A 22,118-nucleotide genomic window follows, 5' to 3' on the forward strand; every position below is an offset into this window, starting at 1 on the left:
AGGAGAAACCGGGGATGCAGGCAGGCGAAGTGATTTGCCCAAGGGATCATCAGAAGCCCAGAAAGGCAAGAATTAGGAAAATCTCTTTAACATTTTAAATCCGAAGTCATTTCTAGAACTATCTATTACTAGGTAGAGCTAGCACTACAGTGGGTTCAAAGGATCTAAATTCACACACTTCCATAACCCCCTCCCCATCATGCCTTGAGAAACACGGGACCTATCTGGGGACCACGGTGGCTCTCAGAAGGAAATTGTTTAGAGAAAAAAAGAATCTTGTTTCCTTCCACGAGGCTTGGTGAGTAGACAGACATGTGAGTAATCACAGTGCTTAAAAAGTAACAATGCTTTGCCTGTCCAGAATTCTATCTTGCAGCCTAGCACGGACTCTCAAGTGCCACTCTGGAAGGAACCACTGCGAACACTGGGCTGGCCTCTTCTGTAAGCTGGGACTGTGAATCCCTCACCAGAGCCAGGCCATGACGCACCACTGGACAAGCGGTGCCCAGCACTTCACTCCACAAAGCAAGTAATACTGAAAAATCCTTCTGGTTTCATTTCCAGAAATGGAGGTATACTTAAATCTATGCCTGATGCCTACACAGAAGGAAACCTTTACCAGCCTATCAATCAAATGTCTCTTTTACAAGAAATCAAGGAAAAAGTAAAATTAACTTTAACATAGCAGAGTAAAAAAAAAAAAAAAAAAAAAAAATCAGGGGAGAGGGCACTTAAGGTTCTCTTCAGTATTCATGATGACTACTCCTAGGCAAATGATGAACGTTTTATTTTTGAAAACTGCAACAATTCCTTGTCAGGTATAAGCATGCTTTTCGTACAATGTGATAAAAAAGATGGCAGAGATACCAGCAACACTGTGCACTTACCTGGTCTCTTGGGTGACTTAAGCTGTAGGAAGAACAACAAGAAATCTTAGAACAGATCATTTCAGATGCAACGTAAAGTGTCAAAGGTATCAAAAACGATTTAACAAGTAATATGCGAATGACATAAACCTAAGCTTTCAAATAAATAAAAAAGAAATCAAACTGTACCTTATTTAACGTTCTCAGATCCTCCATGATCTGTTCGTCTGTTAACAAATAGTTTAGCTGGGGTGTTGAGAGTTAAAGGAACGTGTCTGAGAAGCATGGTTTCCAAGCAAGCAGAAATCAACAAAACGGTACCAGGATTTTAGGATTTACAGCGTGACTCTGTCGGATGCTCTTCCTACAACCATTTGCCTCTCAGAAGTTACTGACTCCACTGAATGTTGTGGTGCCCAGGTACGTAAAAGAACCCACAAATGTCTTTCAAACATCTCTAAGTCGTTCAGTAAGTCCAAGAATGAGAGCACAGGACACAGGAGGAGGAGAACTTCCTCAATTTATGAAATGCTTCTGTTCCAAAGATCTGAAGCCTTGCAATGTGTGTGCACGCACACACACACAGACGTGGGCTTATTCTTCCCACATAACTTAAACTCTCAGTTGTGCAAAGGAACCTGAAGTTAAACCCTTTCTTGGTGGCAGACAACTGAATCATTTTGTATAAATGGCTACTTATCCTCTCCGCATGGATAGAAACAGAATTTTGCCGTGTGTGCCCTATTCCCCCTCCCATTTTTATGATTAAAGGGCTTTTTTATGAGACTGAAATCTCATTTGCTTTAACAACTTGCGTTCCACTGTTTTCGGGATATAGATGATGGAGGTACAAAAGGCAGGTATTACTGGCCTCATTTTACAAGTAGAAAAATTAAGGCATGTGAAATCTGAGGTCGTCCTTGAATCTCCAAATGTTAACCATGTTGACCTTGCAGCACGACGTGCCTTTCCAAGTAACTGTTCTCTACAAATTCCTCCCACCAGAAGCAGCAGCAATCGAGGACTCAATAATAAAACGGCCATTCTCAGGGCGCCTGGGTGACTCAGTTAAGCAGCTGACTCTTGGTTTGGGCTCAGGTCTGATCTCAGAGTCATGGGATCGAGCCCGACACTGGGCTCTGTGCTTAGCGTGAAGCCTGCTTGGGATTCTCTCTCCCTCTCCCTCTCCCTCACCCTCTGCCCCTCTTGCTTGTGCTCATGCTTGCGCTCTCTCTCAAATAAATAAATCTTCTAAAAAAATTGGCTATTCCCTAGCGCAGGGATAAATACAAATGCCTGCCAATCACATACAATTTCTGTAGGACAACGGCCATGTATATTCTAGCAAACGGATAAGCAAAGGATTCAGTAGTCTTAAGAAAAAAAGCAATTAAGACTTGATGCAGATGGATATCAGGAGCGGGTTTTCTCCTCTTGTCTGGGATGGGGACAGGATCATTTGGTCGCCTCCGCAACTTTCTGGTCATGATGGGTTTCACTTCCATAGAATCTGTGGCAAGAATTGAATGGGTAAATCTATCCAATTCCCACTTGAAGTAAGAATCGCTGTACTATATGAATATCTGCCCCACAGCCACCCAATCAGAACTGTTTTATTGGGAACATTTCGTTCACACTTGGCCTAAGCCAGACACCCATATCAGACATCAGCGAGGGGGCTGTGGTTAGAAGACTCAGACTGGCTGGCCTAAGCGCACGCCCCTCTCGGAAATACAGCTCAGCCGAGCAGTCTACCTGTGGAAGCATCTCTCCAGCATCCCAAAAACTAGGACTTTCCTCCTCTTCCCTCAAATTCAGAAGCCACAGAATGGTAGGCTCTCGGGATCAGAAGGAAACTTTGGATCAGCTGGGTAAACCAATTCCTGCGGTTCCCATGGAGGGAGAACTGAAGCGCACTCATGCACAAGACTCTGAGAGGCCACGGGCCTCAGTGCCAACATCTTTATAGGACTTGTTCATTTACAACCTTGGACTCTCTCATTTTGTTTTATAACCTCTTATAGCTACTTGACTATCAAGAATGATCTAATGAAGGCTCATAATAAAGTCTCTTTTATTCTTCTTAACTTCTCTTTGCAGCCTGACACTGTTGCTGACTCTCCTTGCCTTAAAATCTCTCCTCCCCTAGCCACCACCGCACACATCTCTCCTCTCCTGATCTGCCTCCTTGGGCTCCTTTCTGCTGGTGACCACAGGAGTCCAGTCAGTTTTCAGCCTCTGTCCCAGTGAGTCTCCATCGCCAATGCCAGCTCCTCCGACCTTCTGAATGGCTACCTACGCCCACCAACACCATCCACTCTCAGTGACCCAAGTGACCTCACTTCTTGTCTCACCTCCCATGGCTGCCTCCTCTCCCGTGTCTCGGGGAAATCACATCTGTCCCTTTTTTTCCCAGCCAGGTCAGAATCCGTCACTGTGACGTACCTTCCTTCCCCCAAACATCATGTTCACCAGATCATGGGCAGTTTTGCCCTTACACCACCTCTCAGCTCTGTCCCCTCGTCCTGGTCTCACCTCCCTCAGAGCCATCTTCCTAAGACACAGATCAGATCATTCTACACATCCCCCTTCTTATTCAATACTTTTACGGCTCAGCACACCCTACAGAAGAAAAGCCAAGTCTCTTTCTGGTCTTGCCCCTCCTTCATTCACACAAACACTGTGTGAGAGCTTTTGGCTAAGTCTCTCCCCCGAGGTCACCTGCCTTACTACGCCCTCAAGCCTTCACACGTTGTCCCCTCTACCCGGCCCCCTCTTTTCTGCCCGGCATACTCCTACACAACATCCCCTGAAAGCCAGTTCAACGCTCCCCATCCCATGATGGCTTCCAGAGTCACACACTCTTCCAAGCAACCAGAGCAAACCTCTGTACAAACCTCTGCTAGCAAGCACCACACTGTATGGGACGTTTTCCCCAGGGACACCTGAATTCCACCCCAGCACCTCACAGTAGCTCGGGCACACAGGAGGGGCTCGACAGAGTCGTTCCCTGCAGAACGACTAGATGAGGTCAAGCCCGACGTGGTCATTCATGACCACGCACACTAACAGCACAGCACACAGCACAGCCTTACGGAATCCAAGCGCAGCCCTTCCACCACAGCAACGTGCACGATCTGCGAGTATATAATAATCATGTGGACAAAGTCAAAAGACACTTCTGTGTGTTGCTCTAAGAAGGGAAATGGGCAACACTGATTTTTTTTTTTTTTTTACCCCCTATAAACAGAGAAGAAGTGATGCGAACCACAGATCTGTTGAGTACTTATTTGTAAAGGTGTACGTGGGAGAGGGCGCAGAAGGAAGGAGGACAAACACACTTGCCCCTGAGAAAAAGTGAGGAGGGGACCTACACTGTTGGTGGGAATGCAAGCTGGTGCAGCCACTCTGGAAAACAGTATGGAGGTTCCTCAAACAGTTGAAAATAGAGCTACCATACGATCCAGCAATTGCACCCCTGGGTATTTACCACAAAGATACAAATGTAGGGACCCGAAGGGGTACGTGCACCCCAATGTTTAGAGCAGCAATGTCCACAATAGCCAAACTGTGGAAAGAGCCAAGATGTCCATCGACAGATGAATGGATAAAGAAGAGGTGGTATATATACACGATGGAATATTATGCAGCCATCAAAAGGAATGAGATCTTCCCATTTGCAACGACGTGGATGGAACTGGAGGGTGTTATGCTGAGTGAAATAAGTCAATCAGAGAAAGACATGTATCATATGACCTCACTGATATGAGGAATTCTTAATCTCAGGAAACAAACTGATGTTGCTGAGTGGTGGGGGGCGGGAGGGATGGGGTGGCTGGGTGATAGACATTGGGTAGGGTATGTGCTATGGTGAGCGCTGTGAATTGTGCAAGACTGTTGAATCACAGATCTGTACTTCTGAAACAAATAATGCAACATATGTTAGGAAAAAAGAAAAAGAAGAAGATAGCAGGAGGGGAAGAATGAAGGGGAGTAAGTCGGAGGGGGAGACGAACCATGAGAGACGATGGACTCTGAAAAACAAACTGAGGGTTCTAGAGGGGAGGGGGTAAGGGGATGGGTTAACCTGGTGATGGGTATTAAGGAGGGCACGTTCTGCGTGGAGCACTGGGTGTTATGCACAAACAACGAATCATGGAACACTACGTCAAGAACTAATGATGTAATGCATGGTGATTAACATAACAATAAAAATTTAAAAGAAAAAGAAAAAAAAAGTGAAGAGGGGAGACAGTCCGTCCTCTCTACAAGAAATCTCTCACCCTCCACTGAGCTGACACTCTTCTCCAGTTACTTACTGGCCAGGGGGTGTGAATCCCTGCTGCAGCTTTGTGACCTAAGGCGGGCTACATAAATACTCTGTCTCCACTCTCTTCACCTATAAAATGGAATTATCAGCAATACCTCCCCCACAGAATGTTGGGAGGCTTACAGGAGATGATACCAGGAAAGCCCTAAACATGGTGCCTGGCGTAGCAAGAGTTCAATCGATGCTAATTTTTATTACCGCATCTGCAGCCAGGAAAACACTATAGAAAAATCTTTTCAAAAAGTCAAGGTGTAAACAGCCGAATGAAGTTACATACTTGAGGACAACCGATGTCAGCTGTGAGGCTTTGTAACATTCATGCCTAATTCGGAAAATAAGGTATAAAGGGAGCTCACCCAACCCAAAGACCACTGGAGAAGGAGCATTTAGCATGTGAGCATCATGGGATGTTCTGTCCACCAAAGACAATGGCCCAGTGCGCCCTGCCCTCTGGGCTGCCAAGTCTGGGGAGTGGGAAGGGTGGGCAATACATGATGGAAGTAAGCCAAGTAAAGGCACAGCTGAGAGAATGTGGGAATAACTTAGTCTAATCATGGCTAGTAAGCTCAGAAAGTCGTACCCGCATCACTCATAGATCAGAAAATATAATCAAAGTCTTCTTACGAAATAGTGAAAAATCAATCCATTTTATTAGCCTAGCCACCACAATAACCTAATCAATTTTCATCCAAAAGATGACTTCAGCAGAAGGAAGGTGATCTGAAAACGCCTTTGAAATGTACTGGCCTGTCCCCACCACCATCCAGGAGAGGAGGCATGGGGAGAAGTCCTGGCCAGTGGTCCAGGTGGAAGATGGGACTCGTGGGGAAGACCACCATGTAAGTATCACAGCCCCAAAACTACACAGCAGATTACCTACTCCACTCACTTTGCTCCAACCTCCTGAGCTAGATTTTTCACAGAGAGAAAGGATATCTAACTACCTGGATCTGAAACCACCCAGAAGTTCCACTTCTCACGAGAAGAGACTGGCCTTCTGAGTTTATTACATCAGGGTCCTTGGAGTTTGGCGAGAGTCCCAAGGGGCTCAATCTGCATCCACCACAAAAATCAAACTTCCGGAAGGGGCACCCAGACCTTGGAGCGTGGCACCCATGCAGAAGGCACTTAAGCAGGAAATCAGTCTGCCTCACAGACAAGCCCAACACAACTCTAACTGACTTAAATCAGAAAGCCTCTCAGCAAACCTAGGACCCTTCCTGGGTTTGCTTCCGTGGGGATACTATCTGCGATCTAACCGAACACCAAACACGGGGGGCGGGGACAGGAGACAGAAACACTGAACAAGTGCTCCTCTCCGAACCACCTCAACTACGTGAAAATAGTGCAAATCCTCCTGCTCTGCTCACTGGCAAGGCCGGCAGGAACAGCCACACCTGACAGACACAGGCACTCTCCAGGCGACACTGGGCATGCTGGCTAAGAAATGGGAGCACAGGCTGAATCAGTGCTGCGCAGAGCCGTCACAGCATTGTCCCTATGGAGACATACTCCCGATAACAATAATTACCTGCAATTACCATACAATTAGCACTTTCCTACCGGCCTTGGGTTCCACACTTCTCTGGGCCTAGTCATTCACTCCAGCAGCTTACCTGTCTACAGCACACAAATGCAGTAAAAACTTCACGTGAACACAGTTTAACTATTAAGACCAACCCATACTTGTTTAGCTACTGAAAAAATATCAGTTGCAGTTTAAAAGAGCATCCTTAAGAAAAAGAATGTTGGGGCGCCTGGGTGGCTCAGTCAGTAGAGCATGTGACTACTGATCTTGGGGTCATGAGTTCGAGCCCCATGTTGGGCGTAGAGATTACATACATAAATAAACTTAAATATATACATATCAGGGCACCCGGGTGGTGCAGTTGGTTAAGCATCTGACTCTTGGTTTCAGCTCAGGTCATGATCTCAGGGTCATGAGATCAGAGCACGGAGCTGGGCTCCACACTCAGCAGGGAATCTGCTTGAGTTTCTCTCCCTCTGATCTTCCTACCCGCCCCCCCAACACTGGTTTGCACTCTCATAAATAAAAAATTAAAAAGGCCACCGCAGAGTGACCACTGTAGCAGATCGGCAATTACCCCCAAACCAGGTGCAGTGCAACATGGGGCGAGCCTAGAGGCCCAGAGCAAAGCCAAGCAGGCCCCTCTCTAAGGGGCTGGCAGGCTCATCAGCATCAGGAATGGCCGCGGCGGCGGGTGCCTGTTGGGAGATGGGTGGGGAGAGGTGAGAAAAGAGTCAAGGTCAGGTCTTCAGTGCCCAACCAGGGTAGGAACAAAGGGTCCCATCTCCCTCAGGCCAAAGCTGTCCAGAGAACAAGGATGGTGTTCAACTGCAGAGAAAACTCACACTCAGGTAAGTCCACCTACACCCTCACTACTCAAAGTGTCGTCCAGCCAACAGCATCAGCAGCCCCCGGGAGGCAGTTAGAGATGCAGGGTCGCAGGCTCCACCCCAGATCCGCTGAAGCAGCAGCTACACATCACCAAGACCCCCAGCTGACTCACACACACACCCAAGCGGGGGGCGGGGGGGAGCACTGATGGAGAATTCATCCCAGTCTCCTTACCGACAGCACACCTTTCCACCTGCACAAACTGCTAGGTTCTTCTCAAGCGGTGTGGGCAGTGGAGAGAACCTCCCACCAACTCCCACAGAGTCTGCAAATGCTCTCAGTCCCGTTCAGACAAAGCAGGTCACTTGATCTCCCCATTCCCAATGGGTTATTTGGTCTAAGCTTCCCAGCCACCTCTAATTCCAACGCTGTTTTTCGAGAGATCTTCACGTTTAACCAGAAGAGGAGATTTTAAGAAAGAGCTTTTCCGGGCAACGCCAGGCAACACTGATACTGGGCATCAATCCACAAAGGTGAAATAAGTCACTCAATGAGAGGAATGCAATCAGGCCTTTAATCCAGCCCCGTGGCAGCACCATCTGTGGAAACGCTAATTACCCTTCTAGCTCCAGCGCCTGTTCTTCCGACACTCTATCATTACCTTGGCACAGCTTTCCATACCAAGGGTACCAAATGGCTTGAGGAAGGACATCGGTACATTTAATGCCCATGGCCAGCTTTAAGCACTGTGTAATCTATTTTACTGCGTAACAAATGACTTCCCTGCATTTATTTGTCTTTCCTACCCTGGCAGGCTCAGCCCCCAGTCACTGGAGGTGCCTCCCGTCCCAGTTAAGATTCTGGCTGCAAAACGGCCTGGCCAAACAATGTCTACTGCTTGTCAATAATCAGGATGCCAAATCACAGGTAAGGTGATGATACTCTTCCCTGCAAATGGAAAGGGAGCAGCTATAAACTGACAATATTTCCCACTAGCCTAATGAAGACTCCTGAACATCTGGTGGCTCTAGCAGAGCGCGATGAGGCATCAAAGCCAGAGACAGCCACCGTCAAAGAAAACGGTGTACAGGTCAGAAAATAGGCAGACTGGTACGGAACAAGGCAGCACAGGGCTAGCGGTCTAATCAACAAAGCGTGGCCACAAGAACAAGACAGTGCTGTCTGAAGATGCTATTTTAGCATTCATGCTCACCAAAAAAACATTTCTGAGCGCTTTCAGAGGCCTTCAAGGAATTAATTCCTTCTGCCAAAGCCTTTCAATGAGAGAGATACAAGAGAGATTTTTCAAGAATCAGACCCCCCACCCACTTCAGACACACCACATCATTCTCATAGGTCTCTCATGGGGGTTGGGGCCAGAAGTTTATGTCAAATGGAGGGCCATGCTGGGTCACAGCACCAGAAATACAGAAGGGGAAATACCACTTCTCAACTGTTATATTTAAAGTCCTCCCCCAAGGACTTCATGTGCTAACAGTGCATCTCTTATGGACCGCTACTAAAATCAGACATGCCAGAGCCGCAGCACCTTCTGTACATGGCAAGAGTGAAATCAGGGGGTGCGCAGAAAGCATGCGCTTATACACCGAGGTGACAAACTCACCACTGACTTGTCTCGCAGTATTCGCTGACAAATTTTGCCAAGTTCCCAAATATCGAGTTCAGGCCACTCCCCACCCTGTATCCTTCTAGGATTCATCAGTCTACACGTACGGCAACAGAACAGTGAGCCCATATTGCCTCTCCCTTAAACCTGCCCAGACCCTGCTGAGTTCCCGGACGCGGATTCTTAAAAACTAGAAGGCAAGGGAGATTGGCACAGAGTCTAATGTAACTTTACTACCTTCACAGGAAACTTGTTCAGTTTAGCTTCCTCCTGCCAAGTTTGTACCAACTCTGCCTGAAATGTTCACAGTAACACCTGGGGAAGGGATCTAAGAACACAGATGATACAGTCAAATGCCTTTGTTCTCACATCTAGGTCAAAGGAAGACAATGCCTTTTCTGTAATTAAGGCAGACTGGGGGAAAAAAAAAGGCAGAGAGATCCCCCCCCCGCCCCCCGGGGACGTGGATAAGTCATCCGTGAATGGCAGCTGACCCAGGAATTAAATAAAGCATAAGCCAGCAGTTGCAGCAACGACTAAAGGTCTACATTTACTGAACATCCGTTACACACATTTGCTAGGCACTCACATTTCTGACCACAATCCTGTAAGACAAGGTCTGATCAGCCCCGTTTTATAGAGGGGGAAATAGGCTCAGAGATATTCAGTGGCTTGACCAAAGTCACACAGCCAATACCAGACAGAGCTTAAACCTGTCAAAGCCCACCCTCCTTCCGGCTGGCTCCGCTCAGAGGAGGAACGGAGTTAGGACAGAGGAGGGACCGCTGCACCCCTCCGGGCGCCCCACAGGACTCCCAGGATCCTGCTCTGGATGCTTTCATACCTCCCGTCAGCTCCATCGTCAGCTTTTCATTTTCGATCATTTTCTTCTTCTCCTCTAGCTCAGCAATCAGGTTCTCTTTCAGCTCCACCTTCTTGTCTTCAAATTCTTTCACTGCTGCCTTCTTTTCTTTAATGTAGTTTCTCTCCACCTGTTCAGTCTGAGCAAAAGAGAAAACACAGGCTAGGGTTCCATGGGGCCCTCTCAGCCAGGGCTCCAACTCCCAAGTATGGCTCTGCACTCAAGGGCCCAGAAAACACCTTTACGAGAAAGGTGGGACAGCAGCACTCACACGTGCACTGGCAGTAACGGGATGTCTGGGAGCAAGTTTCCCAACAAATGCATAAAATTGAACCATACGACTTCTGCTTGTCTTTACGAGCATACCCAGCTTACTACTCAGTATTTCCTTTCTTCCGCCTCTTACACCACATGGCTTCTATGTTAAAACTTAAGATTCTCAAAGACAAACTCTTTTAAAGCCACAATTTCAAAGGAAAATAGTACATTCCAGATGAAACACCTACATTCAAAATTAGCTGCAATTACAAAATAGTCAAGGTGGCCCAAGTTACTGTATTTGTTGATACTGATACCAAGATAAAGATCAACTAGGGTAGAAGATCTATTAGGTACCTGAACCCTTAAGTACTCAAACACTGAAACAATACTAAATAAAAAGGCATTCATTTTTTAAATCTCACCACCATATTAAGAACAAAGGAGCTTATGGTGGGCTATGGCTGTGGATCATGTAATCCTGCGGGCTGTGACTATGTGTGTTGCACGGACTTCAGTAGTAAAATGGTTTCTGATAACGTGCTCTGTTAAAGCATGACCTTGTCACACTCGCGTGTGGCTCTGATAAAGTCAGGACTGCCCCCACACATACAAACTAGCCACCCCAGGAACAGATTATCATCCAAGATTCAGACTCTCATCTCTGTACCACAGCACTGTGCTTCACAAAGAACCAACATTCCGATGTCTGCTGAAGGAAAGGAAAAATGTTAAATCCATCTTTCCTACTGACCCAGACAGCTTTGGCTGTAAAACTGAACCACTGAGCCAATTCAGACTGGGCTGCATCAAGGACCAATATAACAAATTATTAGACCATTATAATTCATACTCCCCAATGGCTTTAACGTGAGATGAAAGTCAACAAGAAAGCAGTGATGGGTATCCCCTAGTCCCCTGTGATAATCAGAGGCTGCCCAACCTATAAATGAATAGATAGGAATTTCTAAACTGAGACCCAAAATGTCCTTTAGTCAAACAAAACAGTGATGAAGGCTTGCGGCTGGGGGCTTCTTAACTGTCCATTTGGTGACAGAAGGAAAGGTCTCTGGATTGGGAGAGCAAGATTCCAGTCTCAGAAAGGGCCTGCAAACCCAGAAGATCCAAGGTACTTACTTCCAGCTGGAGGAAGAGTTCTGAAAGAGATAAAACGTGCAATTAGATTCGCAAGGCTGTGTCACCTTTCTAGACAGTGATGGTAGGATTCGTTTAGAGGCAGTAATTGCTTTCTGAAAGCACGGTTACACAGAGCAAATGCTTCCACCACTAAAGTATTGATATACATGAGGGGGAAGGATGGAAGAAGCACTCATGTCTAGTTAAAATTTGGCCCTGAACAGAATCCCTTCCGGCAGTTCTGCCCAAGGGCAAAAGCAAGCAGCAGAAACCAAACTACCCTGGCAAAATAAAACTGGAAGCTATCCCTTCTCTCACTCAGTCCATACCCTCCAACAGTCAGGAAGGAACAGCACAGTTACTCAAGCAGAGTCAACACTGATGTTTTTAAAGCACGGGTGAAGGGCTGTGTGTGGCAGGAAGGCTATTCCTGGAGAACTCAGAGGGCAGAGGTTCTGTGCCTGCCCGCCCCCCCGCCCCGAGGCGTTCTTCACAGGCCACCAAGCCCCCCCTTATGGCTGCTCTTCTACGGCAACGCCCTCTGGGTCTGAGAACAATTCCAAGCTTCAGATCTGAGGTAGCCCTTCCTGAGGACCCTTCACATACCAACCCCCTCTCAGACACATCCAGGTGTCCAATGGAGAGTAGTCAACAGCTTATTTATCACCTGCTATGTGCAGGCAATTAACAATTGTTTAGCCAGCAGCTCCCCCATCGCTAGATTATAAGCCTCTCTACAGAGCCAGCCCTGTGAACAAAATAGGTCCATGGCATCTCATCTTTCCTGGGTGACAGTGGAGCTGCTGCCTACATCACACAGACTGCTGGTGAGCCAACAACTCCAGGAAGCGCTGTTCACATTTCACCAGTCTCCTTCACAAATGTGATAAAGACTATGGATCTCTTTCCCCCTAAAACAGCATATATATGCACATCCACACGTGATTTCATAGAATTTTGAGTTTCAGGACTCCCAATTAAGAATTCAGATCTCAACTAACACATGTTGAATAAAAAATTTAACTGGGGAGGGGCGCCTGGCTGGCTCAGTCAATGGAGCACAGGACTCTTAATCTCAGGGTTTTGAGTTCAGGCCCCACGCTAGGCGTGGAGCCTACTGAAAAAAAAAAAAGAAAGAAAGAAAAAGAAATTTACTGAGCAAAGGGACAAGCCACTCATTATTTCCTAACCACCCCCACATCCCCCGGTTGCCCTGATCACTCTGGCCCTGGGAATGGCTGAGTACATGAGCCCAGGCACACCCAGCCCAACACGCTCACTCCCACAAGTGCTTTAGATGCACAAATGAACTTGACACATCGACTATGTGCCATTCTCAGAAATCACCCCTGCACCAAGTCAAACTGGCAATCACCTCTCAGAGCTGCTGGTCATTGTTTGAGTTACAACAACCAGGCACCAACACAAATAGAAGAGGTGTGTTAGCTCTGTGAGAATGTGCTCTTTAAGGCTCAAGCTGGGACTGACTTAGTTCTTCTGCATTCGTACCTGGGGGGCAGGGGAGAGAAATGTTTCTGAAAGAACACGCAAGGACAGGATTAAGAGTGGAACTAAGGAAAACCACTCAATACTCACGCTGCAGTTCTAGCTGCAGAAAAAAGGCTGTCAATTTACTTTCCTTACTTGCATCTTAAACCAATTCCGTGAAGCGTTCGTACCCCTCCTGCAGATGGGGAACCTGAGGCTCCGAGAGCAAAACCTGCTTACAGGAACAAGACCTAAAGTGCAGAGACAAGACCTAAACCTAGGACCTCACCCCTCCACAGTGCACCTCCTTTCCCTGCTAGAGGGGAACACCAAGAAGGCGGCAGGGGATTCCACAGATTCCCAAGGAGATGCTTCAGGACCTTAGATCGCAGTGGGGGTAACCTCAGGGGCAGGTGGGATGTGGGCGGGCAGAAGGCTAATGGCTATTAGTTCCATTTTCCCAGTGCCTCCCACAGCCTTCAGCTCCCTTTCTACCTGCTGGTGTACATGGGAAATCTACCCCCCAGACGGGGGAAAAGTTCCACCAACAGGAAGCTGGGAAGACACCAGATCAGAAAGCAAGGGGACAGGGGCCTGAGGAAGGGCACCCAGACCTCATCTGAAAACCCAGCATTACTTTCACCACCGAAGGAACAGGCACCATGCTGGTGCTCAAAATGCTGGCTGACAAGGAGCTTCCAAATCGAACACTTACAACACATTCCCTGTAAGCCCAGGGAATCTGTGTTTACACACTTCGAACAGTCATCACATCTTAGTTTTTGTATGACTACCTCAGAATGTTCCTTAACTTTTCCCACGTTTGGATGTCTTTTGTCAATGAAATCGCACATTTCCTAAAGTCAAGGACAATGTGTTCCACTATTCCATGTTGCTCAGAGCTTAGATGTAGCAGGTGCTCAACAAATTCTTACTGCATGAATACATTTACTGTGTACAACAAACCAAAGTATACTCTTCCCCTAAATGCTTATAATACTCGAGGGGAAAAACGAGAACACCCCTTCCTCCCAGAGCAGAGGATACCAGAAGAAACAAACTTCAAGACAGAGTGAAACAAGCTACAATTCTTTCCCACGCAGCTCCTCTGATGGTCCATTCAGGCAGCAATGCAGACGTGAGAAAGAATGTGCAAGACCACTTACTGTGGGGGTACCAGGGAGCATAACTGCATGGAGCCACCACCAGTAAGCTCAACTACAGGCCGTTCATTGGCCACTGGAAAAAAAGATGAGCCAGTTTTATACAACTGTGGCTTTGGAGTCTCTCTTCCCCAAAATTCTCCCCTCCACAATCTCTGAGAATATATGTGTTGCATTTTAGACAGCAGCTCTTATGACCACACTATATCGATGATCAGCAAAAGCAAAAACACCTGACGATGATTTACTCCCACCTAAGACAGAGCCTCACCTGCATTTCGGATCCTCTCTTTGTACTGCTGATCTAGTTTTTTCATCCTCTTCTGATATTCCTGTAATGTACCTGATTTTGAGATTTACAGAATAAAACGTTACTTTGAAGATCTGCTCTACGCTTCAGTTCCAAAACAAAAACTGTTTTAGTACGATCAGAGTAAATAAAACACAAACCAGGGAAAGGCACATGCAAACAGAGTTAACTGGACTCTGGTTCTCAATCAAGGCCCAGAGCAGAATCACCCCACCTAGTGGATTAAGACTTTCTAGCAAGGGATGGAGAGTAGAAAGGCACAGGCTTCCTCAAGTGATTCTGATCATCTACTGCTACGGTTTGAGTCAGTGGGCCTCCCCTTTCTGAAAAAAGCTCATTCTCTCTCAGTAAGGCCCAGATCAATGCTGTCCAGTAGAACTTTCTCTGCAATGGTGAAAAGGTCCTAGGTTTCACTGTCCAGTATGGGAGCCACTAGTCATACGTAGCTACTGAGCACTTGAAATGTAGCAAGTGCAACTGAGGAACTGAATTAATTTAATTTAAATAGCCACACACAGCCAGTGACAATTCTCAACAGCTCAGGTATAGATTTTCACCAAATGTCTACTCATGTCATGGCTTTTCCAAAAAGCAGCGAATTACGAGGGTCACAACTAATGAGGGAGTATTTCCTGATCATAATGTGTTAGTAGGGTATATTAATGGTATCTTTTTCAAAATCCCTCACTCAACCGTGCCAGGTATGCCCTACAGACTTGCTAGAGTGGAATGTATTTCTTCCTCTGGCAATTCTTCCATTATTATGGGGAAAAAAACAGAAATAAAACAAAGACGTGTGAATGCAACTCATGCAAACCTTTTTCACTATTTAGCAGAAATCAATGTCAGATGGCTAGTTCAGGCAATATAAGGACCTAGTGGAAAAGCCGCTTCACTGATGAGGGGGCTCCACAAAAGTAAGCCAAAGAGTTGCTGGCCACAGCTGTCCCTGAGCTCCTGGTGCACCCCACAGTGCTAGACACCCCTCACGGGTAATCACATCGGCTTCCACTTTCTGCATTTCAAAGACTGGAAAACAAATTTAAGCAAGAGGAAGTGATATGCCCAAGGTCAAATTTCCAGAAAGCAGTACGGTCAGGATTCAAGCCCGTGATGGCCCTCAAAAGCCAATGCTCTTAACCCCAGACTGAACTGCCTTTAGCAGGAAATCGCACTGGACAAGATACGATCCACTTTTAACTTATAAAGCAAACAATAGAGAACACAATAAGGATAACCCACAGCTCATCAGCATTTAGTTTAGAAAAAAATGGTACAATTTTGTGTATTCTTTGGCAACAACGTCTCTCCTAAAAATGTCTAGCTTTAGGCTCACAGTGGTTTTCAGCTCATGCTCTTCAGAAGGCCCTAAGTGGGGGCGCCTGGGTGGCTCAATAGGTTAAGTGGCTGCCTTCGGCTCAGGTCATGGTCCCGGGGTCCTGGAATGGAGCCCTGCATTGGGCTTCTTGCTCAGTGGGGAGCCTGCTTCTCCCCTGCCTGCCGTTCCCCTGCCTGTGCTTGCTCTCTGTCTGTCTCTCTCTCTCTCTCTCTCACTCTCTTGTTGTCAAATAAATAAATAAAATCTTAAAAAAAAAAAAAAGAAGGCCCTAAGTGAGGGTTCAAAAATATTTGCAAATCGCCACTTTACTGATAGCAGAAGATAGCAAAGTGCATGCTGGACAGCTGAATCAGCCAGACCGAATTTTAAGTCACTCCCACAGGGGAGTGAAATACACAGATTTCAAAGGCTTGCAATATTAAGTATATTTAGAAATGAAGGGTTAAACCACACACCAACCTTCCTGCAGTTGTTGCAACTGTCTCTTGAGAGAAGCTAGTTTATCCTGATACATCCTGCAAAGAAAAACAAGGAAAGCCACATTGAAAGACAAAAACATTCAATATCCGATTCCAAAATCATCTACACACAGGAATTACCTGGGTTGTTATGGGAATGTCATTAATGTCCTTTAGGAGACAGAGAAAACTGAAGTCGGCCAGCTGGTTTAAAATGTACCAGCAGCTAAAGGGATCAGAAAGGGACAAGGATTCTGTGTTCTTGAATCATATCCCAATTCTGCAGATTCTCCTGTGTTATCCCACCTCTAGAGAATCAGTCTGAAATCTACAAATATGAAGACACGCAGATTTTAATAAATAAGTGACAATGATAAACAGGCAAGAAGATACAAAGAAAAACTGAAAGTGTGATGCCATTTTCTTATGGATTTAGAAGTATAAGTAACACATACGAAAATGTAGCAAACGCATTAAACACAGCAGCTCTTCTAACAACTCTACAATTAGATTATAAATTCCAAAGGAGTAAGATTATGCCTTTGGCACGTTTTTCTATGTAGATAGCAGAGCTGTGTAAGCATCAAGTTAATCAACTTTCATGTCATTTTTTAAAAGCACTACTCTTTTAGGATCAGAGAAATAATAGTTATTCAGTAACAAAAGTTAAAATGCAGAATTTATTTGCAGCCCCAGCTGGTTAAGAACATGCAGTACACACAAAGCAAAAGCGCCTAGCTTGTTATTCCCCCCTCCCCCCACCCCCCGCCCCCGGACACCAAATGGATTATATGCAATTGTACACTCCGGCAAGTCTGTTTGAATGGTGGATTCCACGAGTAAATCTTATTTCAACAGTATTTTTGCTTCTACCTGAAAAACACCCCCAATTTTACAGTGACAAAAATAAGATTTGCAACCTGAATGAACACTGTCCAACAAATAACAGGCACAATAGCTTTTTGACTGTTCCAGTAAGGGCTGTAAATAGAACCCAACTATTTACACAGATTGAGGAAAGAGTGGGCAGAATCCCCGAATTACACAGGAGGTCCGATGAAAAGATCAATGAGAATTCTGATGTACTCTCAACACTCACCTTGAATCACACAAGGCATTCAATTTTAAACAAAAGTTTTTCTGTATCCAGTATTAAGGGGCATGTTCAATTAAAATATATCTCAAAAGAATGCTTAAACATGCCAAATAGAGGAAACAGATATATGAACTGCACACAGTATTTGGAACCCAGTGTATTCAATTTTCCACCACATCAAATGGAGTAAACAACGCCTTTGACTTCTGAGTCTGTCTTTGAAAGGGAACATTAACAGACTGAAAAAATAAACAAGCGGAACAAATTCAGATTCGGGAAAAGGAAAGGTATGTGGAAATGGTTCAAGGTAAATCGGTAAAAAGCCTAAAGAGAATAAAAATAAAAAGCAAGCACAGTTTCAGGAATGAAGCTGTGAGAAAAAGCACATGATTAAAGTAATCCTTCTTTATTCAGCATTGGTGGAATTTAGCTGAATTACCCCTTTGGGTTCCAGAGCTTGAAAAGGGTAACAGAATCCAGAGGATGGTCACGAACCATTTGCAAATAGGACCTATAAAGAAAGGAATGTGGATCATCTAGTTTACAGAGAAAAGAATTTAAAGTCAAATCAAGATCCTCAAAATACATTCAACAAATGTATGTGGGATCTATTTTATACAGTCTTGCATCCGTGTTTACAATAAAAGTGAGTGGTTTTCGTTCTCTGGGCACATTTAGAGAAGGCTCGAGCAGGGATGTTCGACGAGGGCAAAGAGCACTGGAGCAGAGTCAGGAGCCCTGCTCTCCAGTCCAGCTCTCCCTGAGCTCTCCAGGCAGCACACCATCAGCTCTCGGTGGGGTCACCCCCATCTGAGAACCAAATAGCTATGACACACCCTTTACCCTGAGCAACAGTTTTCACATTTAAACAAAACCACAAACAAAAACACGAAGAAGTGGGAAACGGTTCTCTCCGGTTCTCTCCTGATACGTGGCCTTATTTCCCTGGGATCATTTCCCTGAAGGCTCTTCCTAGCCAATGCTCAAAAGATTCTTTTAACAGGAAGACTGATTACACATGACAAATTTGTAGGGGGAAACTGCACACATACACATGGACTTTGGACTCTCTATGGTCAAAACCATACACACAAGGTCACTGTCAAGATTTCCTTGTCAATTCTGTATTCCAAACAAGAAATAGAAGAATCATACTCACTGTTCCTTCATTTCTACATAGTCCTCTTCATCATGCTTTGCCAGGTCAGTTTCACTAGCATCTTCGGTGTCTAAGTAAAATCAGGGAAGAAAAGTTTGTTAAAATCATAATTCATAAAATTATTATCACCTGACAAAGTGACACTTAAACTTCTGTAAAATGAATGCAGGCCTGCGGGAAGCCATCAGTCAAAAATATTACATAGTTACTTTAGAAAAGAAAATGCCATTTTCAACTTAGACATGGCCAGACTTATGCAAAGAGCTGCCTTCATCTGAAGCGCCACCAGAGAACAGGGTCCATGAGAGGTAGGCAGTCATGGTCAAGGCTGCTACTCCTGCAGAACCACAATGGCAGTTCAGGAAATGGAGCTGTGAGTGTCAGACAGGACAACTAGAGGCAGCCAGGTCTTGCTCACTGCTCCAAAACGACCTAGTAAGTCCATTCTCTTCTGGCCTACGCCCTTAACAGATTTTACTTCACATATATACAAAGAACAATCCAAACCAAAGAAGTGAAATATTTTCAAAGTTACAACTAAAGGGAAAAGAAAGGAAACAAGATGATCAAACACAAAGTGTTTCAGAACATTTTAAACACTGTTCTTAAAGTAAGCAAATAGTGGTCTACATAATTTCAACAGCCCTACTTGAGAAAGGATAAAGATCAATTTTGGCTTCGCCGCTCCCCCTTGTGGACATTAAGAGAAGTCACAAGTGTTTCACATTCAAAATCCCGGGTTAAGCCCCGTCTTCAAACGTAGTTTAACCCAACGCAATTAGTTCCTTCAACTTTATTATCTGCACATGTCGCTGCCTTTTTAAAGGCTGCTGCAGATCCAAATCTTCACAAAGCCTTCTCCTCTCTTTCAGTCAAGAGACCTTCACTGAATTCCTGTCATACGCCAGCCACTGTACTTGGCCCGTGGAGAACTGAGATGAATAAAACATATTCCTCATTCCAGCAACTAGTCCAACCATTTGCGCCACAGCCTTATTCTGTGCCACAGTATTCCACCCATATACTGGTCTCTATCTCCTCTTTCTTCTCCCGTGTCCTTTTATGTTTGTTTTTGTTTTTCCACCTCTCTTCTCCGGTAGCTCCTTCCTCAATCCTTCCAAAACAGTGTTCCTCACAGTTGCCAAACTATAAACCCCAGTCTGAAAAAGCTGGGCTTTGAGAGGCAGTAATGATAACGCAAAGAACGTGGAACTGAAAACACAACACCTGGGCACCATTAAGCAAATCCCTATCTTCCCTGTGCCCGCTTCCCCAGTGTTACAAAAACATCTACTGAGTACCAGGCCAAGTACCTTATGCACATCTCATTTAATCCTCATACCTACGCTAGGAAGCCCCATTACAGCCGGGGAAACTAAGGCTCGCAAGCTTAAGTAAGTCTAAGGTCACAAAGCTGGGTTCAGTGAGCCAAATTTAGATCTAGATCTGGCTGATTCCAGGTCCCGTCCTTTTAAGCAACCTGAACTGCGCTACCCAAAGTAGGGTTGCCGAAAGCATTTCCTCGGGGTGGAGGGTCGGGGGGCAGCAACTGGGGAACCTGGAAGCCAAACTGGGCTCTGCTCTGATCCTCTCCGGAACTAAAAAGCGGAGGGGTACTGAAGATACTCAATGGAAGGCTTTCTCATTCCAACCAGGAAAGACCTGAGGTTCACCAGAGACGGTTGAGAGGAGAGGGACAGAATCTTAAAGGGGCTTCCGTCTCTGACAGCAGCTCCCCAAGTCCCTCCTTCCCATAACTGTTAGGGTACGACGTCCCCACAGCGGCCCCGGGCCCAGGGCAGGTGAGGATAACTTCCCGGAGCCGTGCACCTCCCAGCGGCCCCTTCAAGCCTCCCCCAGCCCCGGAGGTCGCCCCGCCCCGCTCCGTGCAGCCCACTCACTCCCTCTTCGGTCCCACCCCCGCCCCGGGCTGCCCGGCCAGCCAGAGGACGCACCTTCATCGGACTCGCGGCCCCGGCAGCTGCGCTCGTCGTCCTCGGCGCTCTCCAGCTCTTCGTCCTCCTCGGGATAGTACTCCGGGGCCGGCGGTGCTCCGGCAGGGGCCGGAGCCGGAGCCAACAGTCCCGCGGCACTCATGTCGCCTCTGGCCGCGGCTGAGCGTCTCAACCAGCGACCGCGGCCGCGCGCCCTGCGGACTCGACGCCCGCCTAGCAGCCCCCGAGGGAGCCGTCAACTCGAGGAGCGGGAGCCGCGGCAGTCGCGGCGACCCCTTCCCCGTCTCCGCCAAGCTCCGCCCCGCGCGCCAGCTCTCGGCAACGGGGGCCTCGCGCCGGCGGCCACTTCCGGGTCGCGATCTGCCCGAGGCCCGCCTGACTCCGTCATCCTTGAGGAGGTGGAGAGGCCGCCGGACGCCCCCTTCGTCTTAACCTCGGCCCTTTCATGCAGTCTTTAAAATCCTCAACGGGTAGTAGGGAGGGGAGAAGACAAGTTCTCTAGAATTAGGCAAATCCTTGGACAGACCTGGCCGCGGCTAGGACCCCGAAACTTGAGGGGATTTCTGGAAACAGCCGCCAGGCGGCGCAAGGAGCCAGAACTAAAGCGAGGATCCTTAGCGACCTGAGAGAGGCAGAAGGGTTGAAGGTGGTCTCTCGTTGACAGAGGTGAACGACATGAACCATCCCCTTTATAGGCTGGGAAACGCTGACATCTACAATTTTCGTGATCATCCCCCAGAGCCTAGCTCATCCCCTAATTGGACCTTTATTGAGAACTAAAAGGCAAGGATGTTGAGAATTCCATTCTGGGGTCCGCAAAAGGGTGTTTAGTCGGTGGGAGTCTTTTCTGTTTGTACAGTTGTTCTCAATAAGGTGTTCTCCCAATTTTACATATGAGAAAAGAACATTTACCTAAAAAATGGTAGCGTCCAGGCTGCCTTGTTTACACGATCACACCCAAGCGCTGTACATTACTGCTGTCTCATATTTCTTAGAATATTAATTTTTTAAAAGGTGCTTTTCCCCATCCAATAACTTCCTAACAACTCTCAACTGAGCAAGCGGAACATTTGCCTGCAGAAAGTTAATTAAACTAGCGTAAGGAAGGTGCTGTGTGGAAACTTAGAAAACAAGAGAGCTGAATACCTGCATGAATTAATTCATGTGATTCCTTCTGAGTGTTATAAGCTTTACTTAATGAACGCATTTAGGATGTCCCTTGTCTGGTTGTGGGTAGCAAGAAAAGGGGTAAGGAAAAGAGCCTAGGATGTTTGTCCAAAGTAACCCTGCCCCCTTTATGTTGTATCCAAGTCGTCATAGAATAATTTTTTTTTTTAAGATTTTATTTATTTGACAGAGAGACAGAGAAAGAGCACAAGTAGGCAGCAGGCAGAGGGAGGGGGAGAAGCAGGCTGTCTGCTGAGCAGGGAGCCCGATGCGTGGCTTGATCCCAGGACCCTGGGATCATGACCTGAGCCGAAGGCAGACGCTTCACCGACTGAGCCACCCAGGCGCCCCAGAATAAGTAACTTCTAAGTAGTAAGGTTGAACACAGATCTAAAAGCCAGGTGGACCCCAGTACCCTGATCCTCTGTGACCAAATTCCTCTCCGAATGGGACCCCCGAGTCTTCTCAAAGTGAAAAAAAAATTATGCGATTTATTTCAACATTTCTTATTTTCTACCTTGTGTTAATGAAAATCTTGGCTCTT

At 46.5% G+C, this 22,118-nt stretch overlaps 1 protein-coding gene across 7 annotated transcripts in view; it reads right to left on the reverse strand.

Annotated features, from left to right (window-relative positions):
• SUDS3 (SDS3 homolog, SIN3A corepressor complex component) overlaps positions 1-21,523 on the reverse strand; it is a 169,630-nt gene extending 148,107 nt beyond the window's left edge. For 2 of the 7 annotated variants that reach the window (XM_025889406.2, XM_073881046.1), the window contains exons 1-9: positions 20,408-21,185; positions 18,453-18,522; positions 16,199-16,254; positions 14,362-14,433; positions 11,440-11,459; positions 10,027-10,183; positions 2,281-2,376; positions 1,056-1,117; positions 888-909 (exon numbers count right to left, since the gene is read on the reverse strand). In XM_025889406.2, coding sequence (XP_025745191.1) covers positions 888-909; positions 1,056-1,117; positions 2,281-2,376; positions 10,027-10,183; positions 11,440-11,459; positions 14,362-14,433; positions 16,199-16,254; positions 18,453-18,522; positions 20,408-20,549 — 697 coding nt within the window. In that variant the 5' untranslated portion in view covers positions 20,550-21,185. Of the gene's footprint in view, positions 1-887; positions 910-1,055; positions 1,118-2,280; positions 2,377-10,026; positions 10,184-11,439; positions 11,460-14,361; positions 14,434-16,198; positions 16,255-18,452; positions 18,523-20,407 lie in introns of all 7 variants that reach the window. The other 5 variants (XM_073881045.1, XM_073881047.1, XM_073881044.1 and 2 more) reach the window with 5 other exon arrangements.
• Positions 21,524-22,118: the final 595 nt, after the last annotated feature.

The sequence above is a fragment of the Callorhinus ursinus genome, unplaced genomic scaffold, assembly GCF_003265705.2.
Source record: "Callorhinus ursinus isolate GAN/ISIS: 27379988/994484 unplaced genomic scaffold, GSC_fseal_2.0 scaffold41, whole genome shotgun sequence".
In the NCBI taxonomy this organism is placed as follows: domain Eukaryota; kingdom Metazoa; phylum Chordata; class Mammalia; order Carnivora; family Otariidae; genus Callorhinus; species Callorhinus ursinus.